The sequence below is a fragment of the Haliotis rufescens genome, unplaced genomic scaffold (assembly GCF_023055435.1).
Source record: "Haliotis rufescens isolate VD_foot unplaced genomic scaffold, xgHalRufe1.0.p SCAF_5, whole genome shotgun sequence".
Lineage (NCBI taxonomy): Eukaryota > Metazoa > Mollusca > Gastropoda > Lepetellida > Haliotidae > Haliotis > Haliotis rufescens.
In genome coordinates this window covers 9,691,010-9,707,509 of record NW_025964223.1, presented here as the reverse complement: position 1 = coordinate 9,707,509, position 16,500 = coordinate 9,691,010, and the positions used below count along the sequence as shown (strand labels likewise).

Genomic DNA, 16,500 nt, shown 5'->3' with positions numbered 1-16,500 from the left:
TGGATGGACGTGACAATGTCAACCACAGCCGCTGACTGTCGTACCTGGCACTGGCATCACGCCAGAGCACACACAGCACGGCTCCCAACGGTAGCACTACAGGTCGAGTGGGCCACCATTCCCCAAGGTAAAATTAGTACTCTCATCCCTTCCATGAACAGGAGATCGGGTTGCTCAGGATGTGCACACACGATAATGACTTCAGATGGCCTTGAAATTTGACATGCCATGTCTACATCAGCGACTTGTTTCAGCGTGGCAGCGTGTGAAACAAGTAGCGTGTGAAGCAAGAGTGCATTCAGCTGCTTAACGTTGATATATTTAATGAATGTGTGTTTGTTGTTTAAAGCCACACTCAGCAAATTCCAGTTATATGACGGTGGTCTGTAAATAATCAAATCTGGACCAGACAATCCAGTGATTGATATCATGAGCATCGACACTCGTAATTGGGATACGATGACATGCATCAACAACACGATCCCGTTAGTCGCCTCTCGAGTGTCTTAAAATTTCACGTCAGTAAGTTATACGTTTGTCATATAAAAAGATGTCAATGGTTTTAGTTTAAGTCACTTAATGATTTTGTATTTAACGCTAGTAGGAGAATATTAAGAAGATCAATGTAAAACATGACTGTTACAGACAAATGTACATAAAGCAATGTGAGTATATCCACTTTCTTAGTATATCTACTATTTGAGTTTATTCACGATTTGAGAAAATTAACTAGTGATTGATAAACACGGGCTTATGATATTGTCGGAATCGTCTAATTATATCATAAATTCGAAGGGAAGTTCTTCAAGACTAAAAAACATGAGGAATATCAACATAAGAGATTAGTTCAGATTCACCAGAATATGTCTTAAATCCACGTAAATCCATAAGTGTTCCGGCAAGATACTCTCATCTTTTTGCGAACGCATGGTAACACTAGCCGACATTGATTCATAAGCACATGCTAATGACATAGTCTCAATCGAACAATGGACTCTTAGCAGAGATTTCTTGTTTACGGTAGAGCAGTACGTGCGTACAATTTTCGCGAACACCGAGTGTCACCACTAATTCTCAGTGATCCAATCATATCAGGCCAATGGATTATGTTTCATCAGACAATCGAGACTAATTATTCTCTGGCGTTGACATGTGTATATTAGGAAAGGGTTTTATAGCTTTTATTTACACTAAATAAAAACATTGAGATGTCTTCAAATCAGGGTCAAGGAATAAGGAGCATCTGTTGAGTCACAGACTAGAGTGCATTTGTGCACAGTTAACACCGGCGCTTGTGTATTCTTGTTGTTGATTGTGACTTTGGCTTATCGTTACAGCTGCACTACTTCGGGGAAGGCTTGACGCGTGTAACATCGAGCTACCTGTTTCTTCAATACGGTAAGAAACACACAGGGCTTATTTAAATTTTCCTTGAGCAAATCATGAGATGTATGAAAAGGAAAATCTGGTTGAGAGGCATAGTCACTGAGCCAAAATGCCCTTGTCTTGTGCACGAGCGTGTCAGTCTGGTATCAGCACAAGATAAGGTCAGCCAAGGAATCCAGTTCATGCTTTAATTTGAAACACTATCTTTCGTAAACAGACTTCACGTTAAAACGTAGAAACAAATATTGTTGACAGTGCATGTATTTCCCATTGAGTTTCCTTACGTCCTAGTGGTTTGTCTGGCTGAGACAAACCGGTGACTAAAAACATAAGCAACGATCCACACCATCTAGTAAACTGACCCGCAATGAGCCAGGTCACAGGCCGATACCATCCGATTGAGTCGGTTTCCTTGTCTGGCAAGATATGGGTTTCACAGCTTCTATTCCGACCGAGGCTGCTTATTCAGTTGAATGATAACGGAGATAAATAGTATTTTTAGTTTTCATATCGACATGAAGCTTATTTTGAAGTGCTTGGCTTGCAGGAAAAGCAGAAATAATGTAGCCAATTGCAAAGGGGGAACATACTGCGCACGACCGTCTATTTTGACAGAATATTCAAAATCTGAATAAAGGACCATGGGCTTTTTAACGACGTCACTACTGATTGCCGTCAATGTTGCAATCCTTGCTATCTTCGTCGGTGTCTCCGTCTTTCCTGTTGACGACAAAGGAATTCTTTCTCCCGAACTGAGAACGACTTATGACTATATCATAGGTAACATTCATATATTCGTATATTTCTGAAGTTCATCTTCAAATGACTGCTACATTTTGTACACCATCTTTTGGTTCGTTACTGTAATATCAGAACAATTGCTGTATGATAATATAATGTTAATATTGCATTATGTAGTTCAATTGTGGCATTACTGTTTGGACGTCCTAAGCAAATGATAAATTGAAGTCTGTTTTGTGTATGGTTAACACAGTATTCTATTTCACAGTTGGGGCAGGTTCCGCAGGGACTGTTCTTGCGTCCCGTTTGTCCGAGAATGGTGACGTGACCGTCCTGCTGATCGAGGCGGGCGGTGATGACCGGAACCAGAAGACGCTGGATACTCCTCTGATGGTAGCCTTGAACCCGATGGAAACATTTGACTGGGCCTATTTGACCGAACCTCAGCAACATGCACATTCAGGACTAATAGAAAAGGCAAGGTTAACAAATACGTCTCTGATGGCACGCACCTCCCTGTTGCCCTATTTTAGTGAAAGTCGAAGTTGCAGTTTTTATCAGATCATATATTAAGATCTTCACATGCACATACAGTTGTATTCGTACATTGCATTGGTCTTTGTATCATTCGTGACTGCACATGCCCTATTTTCTTGGTTCTTGGTTTGCTGATTGAGCATGCTCTGTCTGCCATGATTTGAAAGAGCATCACACGACTGTTGTTCAGGAGTTGTTAGCTCAAGGTTACACAATTTATGGCCTCTGTAAAGCTTTCAAATGTTTTATGGTAGACATGTGTAGGGCATTTCAAAATGTGACGCACCAGTGACAAAAACTGTGATAACATTTGATATATTTTACATTGGTGTTCCAGTAGATATCATCTTAAGAGGGGAGCATGGCCGCGTGGTAGAGTCTTGGGAGGAAGCAGCCAGTTAAACTGTATGCAGTATGTCAGAGGGCATCGCCATGACTACGACAGCTGGGCAGCCAGTGGCAGTGAGGGGTGGAGTTACGAAGATGTTCTCCCGTACTTTAAAAAGTCGGAAGACATACAAATTGATAGATTAAAAAATTCAGGTAACTGTAAAAATACATTTACATTTCGCATGTCAATATTATCACCACGTGCAATGCATTGTCAGCTGAAAGCTCGTTCTAGTTGAAGGCGCTTTTAAATGTAAATTTAATGCTACTTTGAAAATAGCTTAAGGTGAGGCCCGTGATCAAGCTCGTTGACTTGGTTGATGCATGTCATCATATCCCTATTGCGTGGATCGCTGCTCATGATGTAAATCACTGGATCGTCTGGTCCAGACTCGACTATTTACAGACCGCCGTCAAATAGCTGTAATACTGCTGAGTGCGGCGTTAAACAACAAACAGACCAAACCAATCCACGGATTGTCTGGTCCAGAATCGATTATTTACAGAATGCCCTCACATAGCTGGAATATTGCTGAGTGCGGCGTGAAACAACCAACCAACAAAACAAACGTCTCTTAGGTGAAGATAGCTGACTCAATTTCGGATGCATGATCGGATGAGACAAAGAGTAAACATAAAACTAAAAGTACTCTATTCGCTGGTGTACAGTGCTGTGAAGATCAGGGGTAGAAAAGGTCTTCAGCAACCTATGCTTGTCGTAAGAGTCGACTAACGGGATCGGGGTTGGTTGATGCATGTCATCGTATCCCATTTGCGTAGATCGATGCGCATGATGTCAATCACTGGATTGTCTGGTCCAGACTCGATTATTTTACACACCACATAGCTTGAATGCTGTCGATTGCGGCATCAAATAGTAAACTAACAAACAAACAAACGTAAATAGCAGGGGAAGAGGTATTATGAGTCCTTTTTGTTTGAACTGATTGAATTTAATACCTCAAAAATCGCCGTTTCTAAATTTACGCTGCCTTTTCTTTGGTTTCCCGCTTTTCATGATAGTTGACGGTGTGTGAAACATTTTTGTTTGTAATCGACACATAACGTTTTCTTCTTATTCATCATCATTTTCAAGAATACCATGGCCGGGGAGGTCCACTGACTGTGACGGAAATGAACGCAATACCCGTCGCTGACTACTTCATCAAGGCGGGAATGGAACTCGGGTTCAAGGAAATAGACTACAACGGAGAACACCAGGAAGGCAAGTGTCTGGGCAAGGGAACATGCGTGTGCGTGTGCGTGCTTGTTTGTCTGTGTCTTCATGCGTTCGTTTTTTGTCTTTGTGCAGTCTGGCTATGTGCGTGTTTGTCAGTTTTGAGTGTCTTTGCTTGTTCCTGAAAGTCTCTGTCTTTTTCCAGCTGTAGTTTTATGTACTCTAAGCCTGCCGACCTGTCTGTCCGGGTGTCAACCTGTCAGTTGTGTGTGTATGTGTCAGTCTGTCAATTTGAGTTTCTATTTGATCTACTATTTAAATGTACGGAAGGAATCGCCTGACTCTCAACAACCTTTGAATTGCATCTGGAGCACCCTATTGATGGAATTCTGCTCATGACGGTTTTGCTTCGAGTATTTTCTTAGTCCAGTGGAAAGGCAAAGGCGCGTTGTAATACTTTGTCAATGCCAACTGTAACTGTTTCAGGATTTAGTAGATCGCAGGTTTCAATTCGTAATGGCGAACGTATGAGCACATCCAAGGCGTTCCTGTGGCCTGTGATAGACAGACCCAACCTGCACGTCCTCGCCAACAGTCACGTCACGAAGGTAGTGTACTTCACCCGTCCACATTCCTCTAGGATACGCATTCGTAGATACATCAAACATTAGATCAGTACTGAGTTTGTCCAATTGTTTTCACCAGGTAATGATAAACAAGAAGACAGCAGTTGGTGTCGAGTATGTTAAAGATGGCCGCCTGTACAGAGTTCGTGCATCAAGGGAGGTAATCTTGTCAGCTGGTGCAATTGGATCGGCACAGCTGCTGTTGCTGTCAGGGATCGGGCCAAAAAAACACTTGGAGGAGATGAAGGTGAGAAATAACTTCTCTTTATGCAATTTATGTCACAATTTAAATTAGTATATCGGACTTGCTGTTCTCTCCAGAAACATCACAGATGTAAGTTTATTAGTTTTCATCCAGTATAATGTCACAGTAAACACTGTCCTATTCATGCTATCACCGTCCGTGTATATAGTTGCTTTTATTGAGTGAATATGTTATTGAATAACTCTGCTTTTAACAATATGTTAACAATATTTGGGTAACATCATGGTAGGTTAGCATATTTTGGAAGACACTGACGGAGATCAAAAGGAGTTAGCTCAAATTGACACCGCAGACGCTGCGTGCTTAAAACAGACGTTACATTTATCCCTTGGAACATTTTCTGACAAAGCATTAGGTGATATCAAGGCCAAGGCAACCTTTCAATGATCCGAATATGACCAAACTTCAGAGATATTTATTTGTATTGTCTTAATTACATTAGTTTTAGAGTACCCTCCGTGTATGGTCAAGGGTCGCTTCATATCTGCTAAATGAAGAGACGACTGTACGATTCCTACTTTTCCCTGAGCATGTGTTTATGAATCGTTATCAAATAGTGATGATACCAGGTGTTCGTGAAAAGGTGAGCGTATACTGCCAGAAGAGAATTGATCAAGAAAAGATGTATAACGAATAACGACGTTAAAATACTGAACAGTTTTGTCACAAAGGATAAGCGTTAGACTTGAACATTGCACACTATTGCAGATTTTTAGTGTTTCAGGAACTACGGTCGAATGCAGCAAACAGTACATCTACGATCATCTAGTATAGTATCATCCATTCTGTAATGATAAATACCCTGGGCCCATTCACCACATGTCTCGGAGGTGACGTTACCACTCCTGCCCTCTGTCACTAACCTTTGAGTGTAAATTGATAGGACGGCTGCTTTTTTGCTCTTTAGCCATCTCATGGGACTGAGTTGTGTCAGATTCAATAACAATTTATTTGTTAAGTGTGAGATTTTGCTCCTTAATTTGTACCTGGAGCGTGAATAAAATACATATAAGTTCTTTAATTACTTCTTATAGAGTGACATGCCTTCGTCTTCTGTTCTAAAAGTACAAATTGACAATTCATGTTGTAGATTACTACTATTGTGTTATAGAACAAACATACAACTTATATTTCTTCCTCATTGTCCCCATGAGGATCCCGGGTTAGAATAGATCCCCAGCAATCTATGGTGGTCTTAAGAAGCGACTTACTGATTTACCGTCAACTCAAATGCACAAATACGATCAGCTTTCAGCCTCCCTTGTGTTCAACAAGTCTAACTTTCTGATTTCTAATGCCAGGGAATCAGTTACTTCCATACATTATTAGTACATATGTGCATAGGGCTACTACTTATTATACCCCCAACAAAATGTCGGGGGTATATAGTTATACCAAGGTTCCGTCCGTCCGAAACTTTGTCCGCGCGATTTCTCTTAAACTATTCAGGGGATTCATCTCAAACTTAGTACATATTATCTGTGTCATATGGAGGGGTGCAGTCAAAAGAAAACAATTGTTTTTATTAATTTTCCATTTTTTTAATGAATTTTTCAAACCCTAACGTCCGTCCGAAAACTTTGTCCGCGCGATTGCTCTTAATCTATTCATTGGATTCATCTCAAACTTAGTACATATAATAGGTGTCATAAGGAGGGGTGCAGTGAAAAGAAAAATATTGTTTTTATTAATTTTCCATTTTTTTATGAATTTTTCAAACCCTAACCCTATCCTAGTGATTTAATGTGTAACTACTGACACACTAGGCAGGTCAGGGGTATTAGTGAGCCACGCTCAGTTTTGCACTTGTTGTCTTTTCTTTACATGTGTTTCTGGCGGGTTTGTGATGGGTGTCACTGTTGGGGCCATATACGTTTACCATTCCGCGAACACATAGTATCACCACTCTTTGATGTTGATTCTTATAAACACATGCTTAGAAATTGGTCGGAATCACACAATGGACTATTAAGATATCTTATAACTAAGGAAATGGTTTTGTCGCTTGTATTTCAATGTACAGATTCCAGTTCAAGCTAGCCTCCCAGTTGGTGAAAGCTTACAGGATCACATGTTCCTCACCATGGTGTCGAAAATTCAGAAGCCTATTTCCCTCACGAAACAGAAATTAGAGTCAACCCTTGCTTTAATCAAATATCGTGCATTGAAAATAGGTAAGATATATTTCCCTGAAGGATTTATTCCAGCATATATCCCTAATATATTACCAATTAAGCAAATTTTAATGCGTATTTTCCTGTTCAGTTTAGATTCTATGTAGTCAAACTCTTTTTTTTTACGAATTCTGTATGTCTCGCACCATCACTTTGGCCCGTCTAAGGAAAGAAACTGTGATGTGGGCAATATATCCATCATAAGTAAAAGCAAGGAGACCTCTTCTATAGTCATAAGATCTTCGCTGTAATTTCAGAGATTCCAACCCACAATATCGTAAAAGTTGTAAAATGTAGACACCAAAGGCTGGAGCTACTCGGATATTGCTCAACATCAAGGGAAAGTTGACCGTTGAAAACATCCCTATTGTCATACAGTTTTGTGAATAACTTTGTTGTGTGTGACGGTTTCATTGGTCTCTTTAGTTCTATTTCAGGATGATAAATGAGTGGAGGGAATTGTGTATTTGAATATTATTGGCCCATAATTGTTGAGTTTGCCAATACGAGCAGAAATTCCGATCCATATGCTAACAGAAACAGATCAACAAGGAGGGGAGCACAGCTGGTGTCCGTGGGGATACCTCGTTTTTGACAAAACTTTTTATCTCCAAATTTCACATGGTTGCTATCAATGAAGTCAAATCCAGCATTTCATTTATTTTATTCTCAGAAGGGAAAGGTGATATGGACTGAAGTATGGTATCTTAGTCCGGTGTAGTACAAGCACGCACACGCACACGCACACGCACACGCACACGCACACGTCTGCTATTTAAGTACAATAATCTTGAAGGTATTTTTTCTGCAATTGCTAAAAGTCAAAAGCAAATCGTTTGAGTCCTTGAGAATTGATTTGATTTTCCGCTTCTATGAATAGTTCTGAGAATATAACGAAATTCCTTCCATGTTTGTATTAAGGATTATGGTTTATCTTTGACATGGAGCGATGGAGGTACATTTGCTGGACCCAGCAAAAAGGTCTCTTTGGTCAGATTTTGGAATCCTGTAAAAAGAGGAATGGGTATTTCAAAATTTGAGTAGTTGTTCAGGTCATGCTTGGCACAAATCGTAAAATACCTTTGAAGATTACCACTATTGGACCATCCTGAACCAATTACAGTCCCAGATGTTCCAGGTATGCAGTCTTTCTGGGTCACCAGACTACTTTGCTCCTTTGAAGATAGAAATGGTGTAGGTCCAGATCAATCCTTTCCGTGTTTTAAAGGAAAAGAAAAAAGTTATAAACATTATAAAATCTTATAAAAATGCAAACATATCTATTAAAAAGAGTGGCACCAAAATATTTCCATCTATTAAGAATTCGACTATGAGGAATTGAGGTATGTGATGCAATCATATTCTTATGAAAGTACTCTTTGGAAGAATCGGACGAAGTAGTTTCTTCAGCCTGGAAGTGTTTCCAGTTGCAACCTCTTTACAACTCGAGATAAACATGGTCGTCTACAAACGTGTGACGTCCAAAACATGATCGGAGGATACATTTTAAAGGCCACCATGGTGAAGTTAAAATATTGCTTACTGTCCAGCAACGTCTTTCCTTGACGGTTCCATAATCCGTGCATCGCGGCACACCTTCCCTAGAAGGTACTTGCTCAGCCACAGCTTATAACTTGCCTTTCACATTAGGTCTTTTAACATCAAGCGGCGGTCTGGAAGCCATGGCGTTTGTGAAGACGAAATCCGACGAGCCAAGTCCAGACGTTCAGTTTCACTTTGTCTGTGCTTCAATGGACAAAAGTCTGGCCCGTCTATTTAACATTGACCAAAAGGTAAGAGTGCTTTATTTCCACAGGAATCACAATATGTTCCCAGTATCCATGGGTCCAGTCTTCGGTATAAACGCCGACCAAATCGGACACAGTTATAAAGACTGTGTTGATTGAGTGTCATCGTGCCTCGATTGAGTGAATAAATGTAATTGGAACACGAGGGTCATGGGTTGTATATGTGTCAAATATAACCAAAACCTACAAAATGTGGCGTTATTTGACATACCACGTACTTTCTGCTTATCCAATTCTATAATGATACATGCATTAATGAGCTATGGACAAAAATGACATTTTTAACACGGTTGCCATGTGACCAGCTATACATATCTTTTATAATTAATTCTGTGGGCACTGTGAGATCACCGTAGCTGTGGTCATCAATGAATAGGCCTTGTGGTTTCATGGGAGATCTGACGGATGGACGGACTACACAAGCACACTGACACGACATAAACGCTCATGTTTTGAAACGTCCCTTACCTTATATAACGATCATCTACTTCTTATTTAGATAGTTGCTCATTTCAACTGGACGTATGTTAAAGAAGGTTTCACAATCTTCCCAACTTTACTCCGCCCAAAGAGCATGGGGACAATCCGCCTGAGAAGCAACAACCCGTTTGAGCATCCTATCATCGATCCCAACTACCTGTCTCATCCTGATGACGCCAAGACTTTAGTTAGAGGTGAAAATTCCAGTTATTAGGGCCTTCAAGGGCAAAGCAACTACTTTTACCAAAGTCTTATTGCGGGTAAAACAATTGCTTTTAACAGAGTCATAATTCGAGTAAACCAACTACTTTTAATGGGGAAATACTTCTGGTAAAGTAACAACTTTTACCAGGGACATTCTTTGGGTGAAGTAGCTACTTTTAACAGATACGTACTACGGGCAAAGCAACATCTTTTTTTCTTTGGATCTAGTTGAGGCAACATCATTTATGAAGGATCATGTATATTTGTACAACCAAAACTGACTTCCACCTTCAAGCATGACAGATGTAACACCCAGAACAAAGTGAACATCAGGTTTCATCATAGTAGATTTAGAAATACTGCTCACATTCTTTTACGAGTATGAATACCATTGATTTGTCAGTCAAACTGTTTTTGAACTACATATAGACAAGCTGAATTAATAACGCCTCGCTCTAAAAATATACCTTGGAATCCCAAATGGATCGGAGACATGGATCAGTATTTCAAAAACATTTCTGTTCAACAGGTGTTCGCATGGTCCAGAAACTTCATCAGACAAAGGCATTCAAGGAAATAGGAGCCCAGCTTGAAGACACACCCTTCCCGACATGCAACACTATGAAGTATGACACTGATGAATACTGGGAGTGTTACATCCGGGCACTGGCTACAACAGTCTACCATCCGACCTCCACGTGCAAGATGGGGAAACCAAGCAACCCAACTACAGTGGTGGATCCTCAACTGAGGTGGGTGAATTTGGAAAACTTCAACTATTCTATGGCGTTTGTACAAATACAATCATGTTACATTGTGTTTTCACCAATCTAAAATGATCACCAGGTCAACTACATGAATATCACCTTGAATGATTGTAGCTCTGATCACATCAGAGACCAGCAACTTTCTTGGACATTCAGCTAATTCTTTTAATCCTTTTGGGGTCGTTCCGTGCTAGACTGATGGACGTGGGTAAACTAACAAATGACTAACAAACAAAATAACAAACGTATGAGAGTTCTGTTACCAAGCTGCCTGATGAATATATACACCGAGCTGTGACTGGACAACCAGAAGTTAGTTTGTTATTCGTCTTTCAAACGTTTACCTGTAGGTTTGTTTATGTTGTATGTGATGTCCCCAATGTTGTCTGACGTTGGTCGAACATGCTCTGAATGACTGTCCCAATATTGGTAAAAGTGTATGTTGGAGGACGAAAAACAAATTTACGAATTTCGAATGACGATTAAGGTGTAACCAACTGACTTCTAGTATCCGCTGTGGCGTGTCCGTGCTGAATCTAAGTCGTTCCTTTAATCTGAATGTCGGTTTCAATAAAATATTTTGCAGAGTGAAGGGTATTGCTGGACTGCGAGTCGCGGACGCCTCCATCATGCCGGCCCTCGTGTCAGGGAACACAAACGCCCCGTGCATTATGATTGGAGAAAAGGCGGCAGACATCATCAAAAGTAGCAAATAAGGCTCAGGATAATCTTGCTTCCACATATTAGATAGATCATCTATCTCTCTCTCTCTCTCTCTAATTATTGCATATCTATCTATTTTAATGTAACATATGTTATAAAACGCTTTAGTTATCGTACACATAACATGATGTTCAATCTGATTTTTTTCAATCTGGAGTAAAAATTAAAATACTTCCCCCCCCCAAAACTGTTTGTGTTCTCATTCGTGTGGATTTCCCATTAGGACAGCACAAAGAACATCGAATCTGCGAGTGAATGAATTCTGTGCCGTTTCCAGCAATATATTCTGTCAGGACAGGAGAGACCAAAAATGGGCTTCACATGTTCACACGTGAAGAATCAAAACAAGGTATTATCACCCAATCTAAAACATTACGTCAAATTCACAACAGAATACACAATTCCACATACTTCTTTAAAAAAAACAAGTTCAAATCGGATACTCCAACCATGTGCCACAATAATAGTGGTTGGATTCGTATTGTGCATCCACTGTCTGTGTACAGCCTTCAGGACACAATTAGGGGCGGTCGGGTAGCCTAGTGGTTAAAGCTTTCGCTCCTCACGCCGAAGACCCGGGTTCGATTCCCGACATGGGTACAATGTGTGAAGCCTATTTCTGGTGTCCCCCGCCGTGATATTGCTGGAATTTTGCTAAAAGCGGCGTAAAAACAAACTCACTCACTCATGACACAATTAGGATGATCTGCCTTCCTTAATAGCCAACCGCCTCCGTGGTCTAGTGGTAGAGCGTCCGCCCGGAGAGCGGAAGATCCGGGGTTCGATCCCCGGCCGCGTCATACCAAAAGACGTTAAAAGATGGAACTTGTTGTTACCCTGTCTGGCGCTCGGCATTAAGTAGCTAAAACAAGGACTGGTCGGCTCGGGGTCAGTATACTGTGTCTGAGTGGGGTATTCATGTTAAACTGCGGCATGGTATCTCAGTGTACTAGCACTATAAATCGGCATCAGTCCGGACTAGTACAAGCAGCCACACACACACACACACACACACACACACACACACACGTCGTTATATAAGTGCAATAATCTTGGACGCGACGTTAAACCCCATTTCACCTCACCTCACCTCCTTAATAGCCGCATGCAATTTGATGGCCTCAGAGGTCGAGAAATACAGTGTTTCCGTTACTGTCAGTTGTCCACACTGACTTTTGTTCTCCCGATTGGTGACACCATTGTTTGTTGGTTTACACCACTGGCAGTAACATTCCAGCTGTACAATCGGGTCTGGACCAGGACAACCAGTGATTGATATTATATACAACGTCCCATGCTGGCAGCGTACATTGACATGCAAACCATGATCCTCAATTTAATACTGTGACGATGGGCTCTATATTCTGTACATATCGGCCCATCAGAAACCAAAGGACATGGTACATGATACCAAAATTTCTTCGAATATGAATCTCATTTGTAGTATGGAAGCCACGATTGACAGACCCGTGAAAATCTGGGGTAGAAAAGGTCTTCAGCAACCCTTGCTTGCCGTAAAAGGCGACTATGCTTGTCGTAAAAGGCGACTAAAAGGGTCGGGTGGTTAGGCTCGTTGACTTGGTTGCTGCATGTCATCGGTCCAAATTGCGTGGATCGATGCTCATGATGTCAATCACTGGATTGTCTTGTCCAGACTCGATTATTTTCAGACGGCCGTCATATAGCTGGAATATTGCTGAGTGCGGCGTTAAACAACAAACATATTGAAACACCGATTAAGGCCATTATTTAGTCATGTTTGTTCCAAATGTAATGAAAGTCGGAAAATGTTTAGTAAGTAGTGTGTCTTAAGATATATGTTCTTTATATTAAAGTTTGACATTGATCTGCCCTTTGCACATTGACCATGCCTCTAATTCTTCTCAAAATCCAGTCACTGCTCCGTGAATTTACCAGTAGACCAATGAATCTTAAACTTCACTCTTTTTTCATCTTATCAACGATGCCCTTCATTTGCTCAAAAGGCCCGAATCCGGGTTTTCATTATTGCTGCAACATCTCCGACTAGTTTCAACTGTGGTAGCATGCATGTGCCACATGTGTGCATTCAGATATATTTAATGAATGTTTGTTTATTTGTTTGTTTGTTGCCCAACGCCATACTCAGCAAATTCCAGCTATATGACGGTGGCCTGTAAATAATCGAATCTGGACCAGGCAATCCAGTGATTGATATCACGAGCGTCGATCCTCGCAATTGGGATACGATGACATGCATAAAACAAGTCAGCGAGCCTGACCACCCGATCCCGTTAGTCGCCTCTTATGACCAGCTTAGTCGCCTTTTATGGCAAGCATGGGTTGCTGAAGACCTATTCTACCCCAGATGTTCACGGTTGAAACCCATACAGGATGATATATATATATATACATAATACCGACAAAAAATAAGGGAACTGATGAATGGACAGTGAAGGTGCAATGACGATAAATGTCTGGGAGTGTAGATCAATATATTGTCTCTCCTCTCGATACACGCACGACGATGATGATTTAACATAGAGTACATTTTATTTCAACTTGAGAATACCCTTCGTCAGAACTCTAAGGCTGCATTCCAGCTTGATAATGTCGGATAACACACAGCAGGACTCACAACAGCAAACCGACACAACAACTATATTCCGGTTCCTCTCGATGAGTTGGCTGGATGGACGTGACAATGTCTACCTTAGCCGCAGACTGTCGTACCTGGTTCTGGCATCACGCCAGAGCACACACAGCACGGCTCACAGGCCGAGTGGGCCACCATTCCCCAAGGTCAGATTAGTACTCTCATCCCTTCCATTGACAGGAGATCGGGTCGTGCACACACGCTAATGATTTCAGATGGCCTTGAAATTTGACATGCTATGTCTACATCTGCGACTAGTTTCAACTGTGGTAGCATGTGCCACATGTGTGCATTCAGATATATTTATACTATATACTCAGCAACTTCCAGCTATATGCCGGTGGCCTGTAAATAATCGAATCTGGACCAGGCAATCCAGTGATGGATATCATGTTGATGGTATCAGATTGTGTCACTTAACGACTTTGTATTTAAAGCTAGTAGGAGAATATTAAGAAGATCAATGTAAAACATTTCTGTTACAAAGAAAAAGAAAAGCAATGGGTAAATATCCACTATTTTAGTACATTCACCTTTTTAGTAAATTCACAAGTGATTGATAAACACGGGCTTATGATATTGTCGGAATCGTCCAATTATATTATACATTCGAAGGGAAGTTCTACAAGACTAATAGAACAGGAGGAATATCAACATTAAAGATTAGTTCAGATTCACCAGAGTATATGTTCGTACATCTAGTAAATCCATAAGTGACGCTGTTCCGGCCAGATACGCTCATCTTTTTTCTCGAACACATGGTAACATCACTAGCCGATATTGATTCATAAGCACACGCTAATGACAAAGTCGCAATCGAACAATGGACTCTTAGCAGAGCTTTCTTCCTTCCTGTAGGACAGTACGTGCTTACACTTTTCGCGAAATCCGGGTGTCATCATGAACTTCAGCGTACCCCTTTAAGGCCAATGTATTATGTTTCATCAGATACTCGAGACTGATTATTCTCTGGCGTTGACATTTGTATATTGGGAAAGGGTTTTATAGCTTTTATTTACACTAGGAGATGTCTTCAAATCTGGGTCAAGGAATAAGGTGCATCTGTTGAGTCACAGAGTAAAGTGCATTCGTGAAAGTCAACACAGTATTCTTGTTGTTGATTGTGACTTTGGCTTATCGACACAACTCCACTTCTTCGGCGAAGGCTTGACGTGTGTAACATCGAGCTAGCGGTAAGAAACACACGGGGCTTATTTAAATTTTCCCTGAGCAAATCATGACCATTTCAACATATGTTTTAGAAAATAATAGCAAAAACGGCTGAGGTGTATCGTATTTATACGAATAGAACAAACTGAGGGTGGAGTGTATTTAAAGTGTATTTATTCGAATATGTATATTCGTTTACAAGTTATATGAAAAGGAAAATCTTGTTGAGAGGCATAGTCACTGCGCCAAAATGCCCTCGTCTTGTGGCACGAGCGTGTCAGTCTGGTATCAGCACAAAACAGGGTCAGCGAAGGAATCCAGTTGATGCATTGATTGGAAACACTATCTTTCGTAAAGAGCCTTTACGATTAAACGTAAAAACAAATAATGTTGACAGTGCATGTATTTCCCATTGAGTTGCCATAAGTCCCAGTGCTTTGTCTGGCTGAGACAAACCGGTGAATATACACATGAAAACGATCCACACCATCAAACAAACTGACCAGCACTGAATCAGGTCACAGGCGTATACAATCCGATTATTTCAGTTTCCTGGTCCAGCAAGATATAGGTGTGAAAGCTTCTATTCCAACCGAGGCTGATTGTTCAGTTGAATCATAACGGGGATAAATAGTATTTTTAGTTTGCATATAGACATGGATTTTGAAGTGCATGGCTTGTAGGAAAAGCAGAAATAATGTAGCCAATTGTGAAGATTGAACATATTGCACATTGTCAGTTTGACAGAATATTCAAAATCCGAATAAGGGATCATGGGCTTTTCAACGACGTCACTGCTGCTTGTCGTCAATGTTGCAATCCTCGCTATCTTCGTCGGTGTCTCCGTCTTTCCTGTTGACGACAAAGGAATTCTTTCTCCCGAACTGAGAACGACTTATGACTATATAATAGGTAATATTCATATCTTCGAATATTTCTGAAGTTCATCTTCAAATGACTGCTACATTTTGTTCAGCGTCTTTTGGGTCGTTACTGTAATGTAAAAACAAATTCTGTCTGATAATATTATGTGAGTATTGCATTATGTAGTTTAATTGGGGCATTACTGTTAGGACGACCACAGCAAATGATTAAGTGTGATATGTTGTGTATGGTTAAAACAGTATTCTATTTCACAGTTGGGGCAGGGTCCGCAGGGGCTGTTCTAGCGTCCCGTCTGTCCGAGAATGGTGACGTGACCGTCCTGCTGATCGAGGCTGGCGGTGATGACCGGAACCAGAAGACGCTGGATACTCCTCTGATGGTAGCCTTAAACCAGATGGACAAATTTGACTGGGCCTATTTGACCGAACCTCAGCAACATGCACATTCAGGACTAATAGAAAAGGCAAGGTTAACAAATAGGTCTCTGAAAGCACGCACCTCCCTGTTGCCCTATTTTCGTGAAGGTCGAAGT

The 16,500-nt window shown here is 40.9% G+C and overlaps 2 protein-coding genes across 3 annotated transcripts in view; both read left to right on the top strand.

Moving 5' to 3' along the window:
* The first annotated feature begins 2,025 nt into the window (after positions 1-2,025).
* Positions 2,026-11,314, top strand: LOC125373021 (alcohol dehydrogenase [acceptor]-like). The gene is made up of 11 exons (XM_048383817.1): positions 2,026-2,166; positions 2,396-2,604; positions 3,018-3,207; positions 4,151-4,279; positions 4,718-4,839; positions 4,937-5,104; positions 7,146-7,386; positions 8,947-9,089; positions 9,604-9,778; positions 10,318-10,540; positions 11,142-11,314. The coding sequence occupies exons 1-11, from the start codon at positions 2,028-2,030 to the stop codon at positions 11,269-11,271; spliced, it is 1,869 nt and encodes a 622-aa protein (XP_048239774.1). The 5' UTR covers positions 2,026-2,027; the 3' UTR covers positions 11,272-11,314.
* Positions 11,315-14,954: 3,640 nt separating this feature from the next.
* LOC125373118 (glucose dehydrogenase [FAD, quinone]-like) overlaps positions 14,955-16,500 on the top strand; it is a 36,056-nt gene continuing 34,510 nt past the window's right edge. Inside the window, exons 1-3 of one of the 2 annotated variants that reach the window (XM_048383984.1) lie at positions 14,955-15,106; positions 15,823-15,995; positions 16,223-16,431. In XM_048383984.1, the coding sequence (XP_048239941.1) occupies positions 15,857-15,995; positions 16,223-16,431 (348 nt within the window). In that variant the 5' untranslated portion in view covers positions 14,955-15,106; positions 15,823-15,856. The remainder of the gene's footprint in view (positions 15,107-15,822; positions 15,996-16,222; positions 16,432-16,500) is intronic. The other variant, XM_048383985.1, reaches the window with a different exon arrangement.

What these genes read in the sequence shown, in the direction of transcription:
- LOC125373021 (XM_048383817.1), top strand. Translation starts at nt 2,028, where the DNA reads ATGGGCTTTTTAACGACGTCACTACTGATTGCCGTCAATGTTGCAATC. An exon ending in AATGCGTATTTTCCTGTTCA is followed by an intron (nt 7,387 to 8,946) that starts GTTTAGATTCTA and finishes CTTTCACATTAG; the next exon opens with GTCTTTTAACATCAAGCGGC. An exon ending in TATTTAACATTGACCAAAAG is followed by an intron (nt 9,090 to 9,603) that starts GTAAGAGTGCTT and finishes CTTCTTATTTAG; the next exon opens with ATAGTTGCTCATTTCAACTG.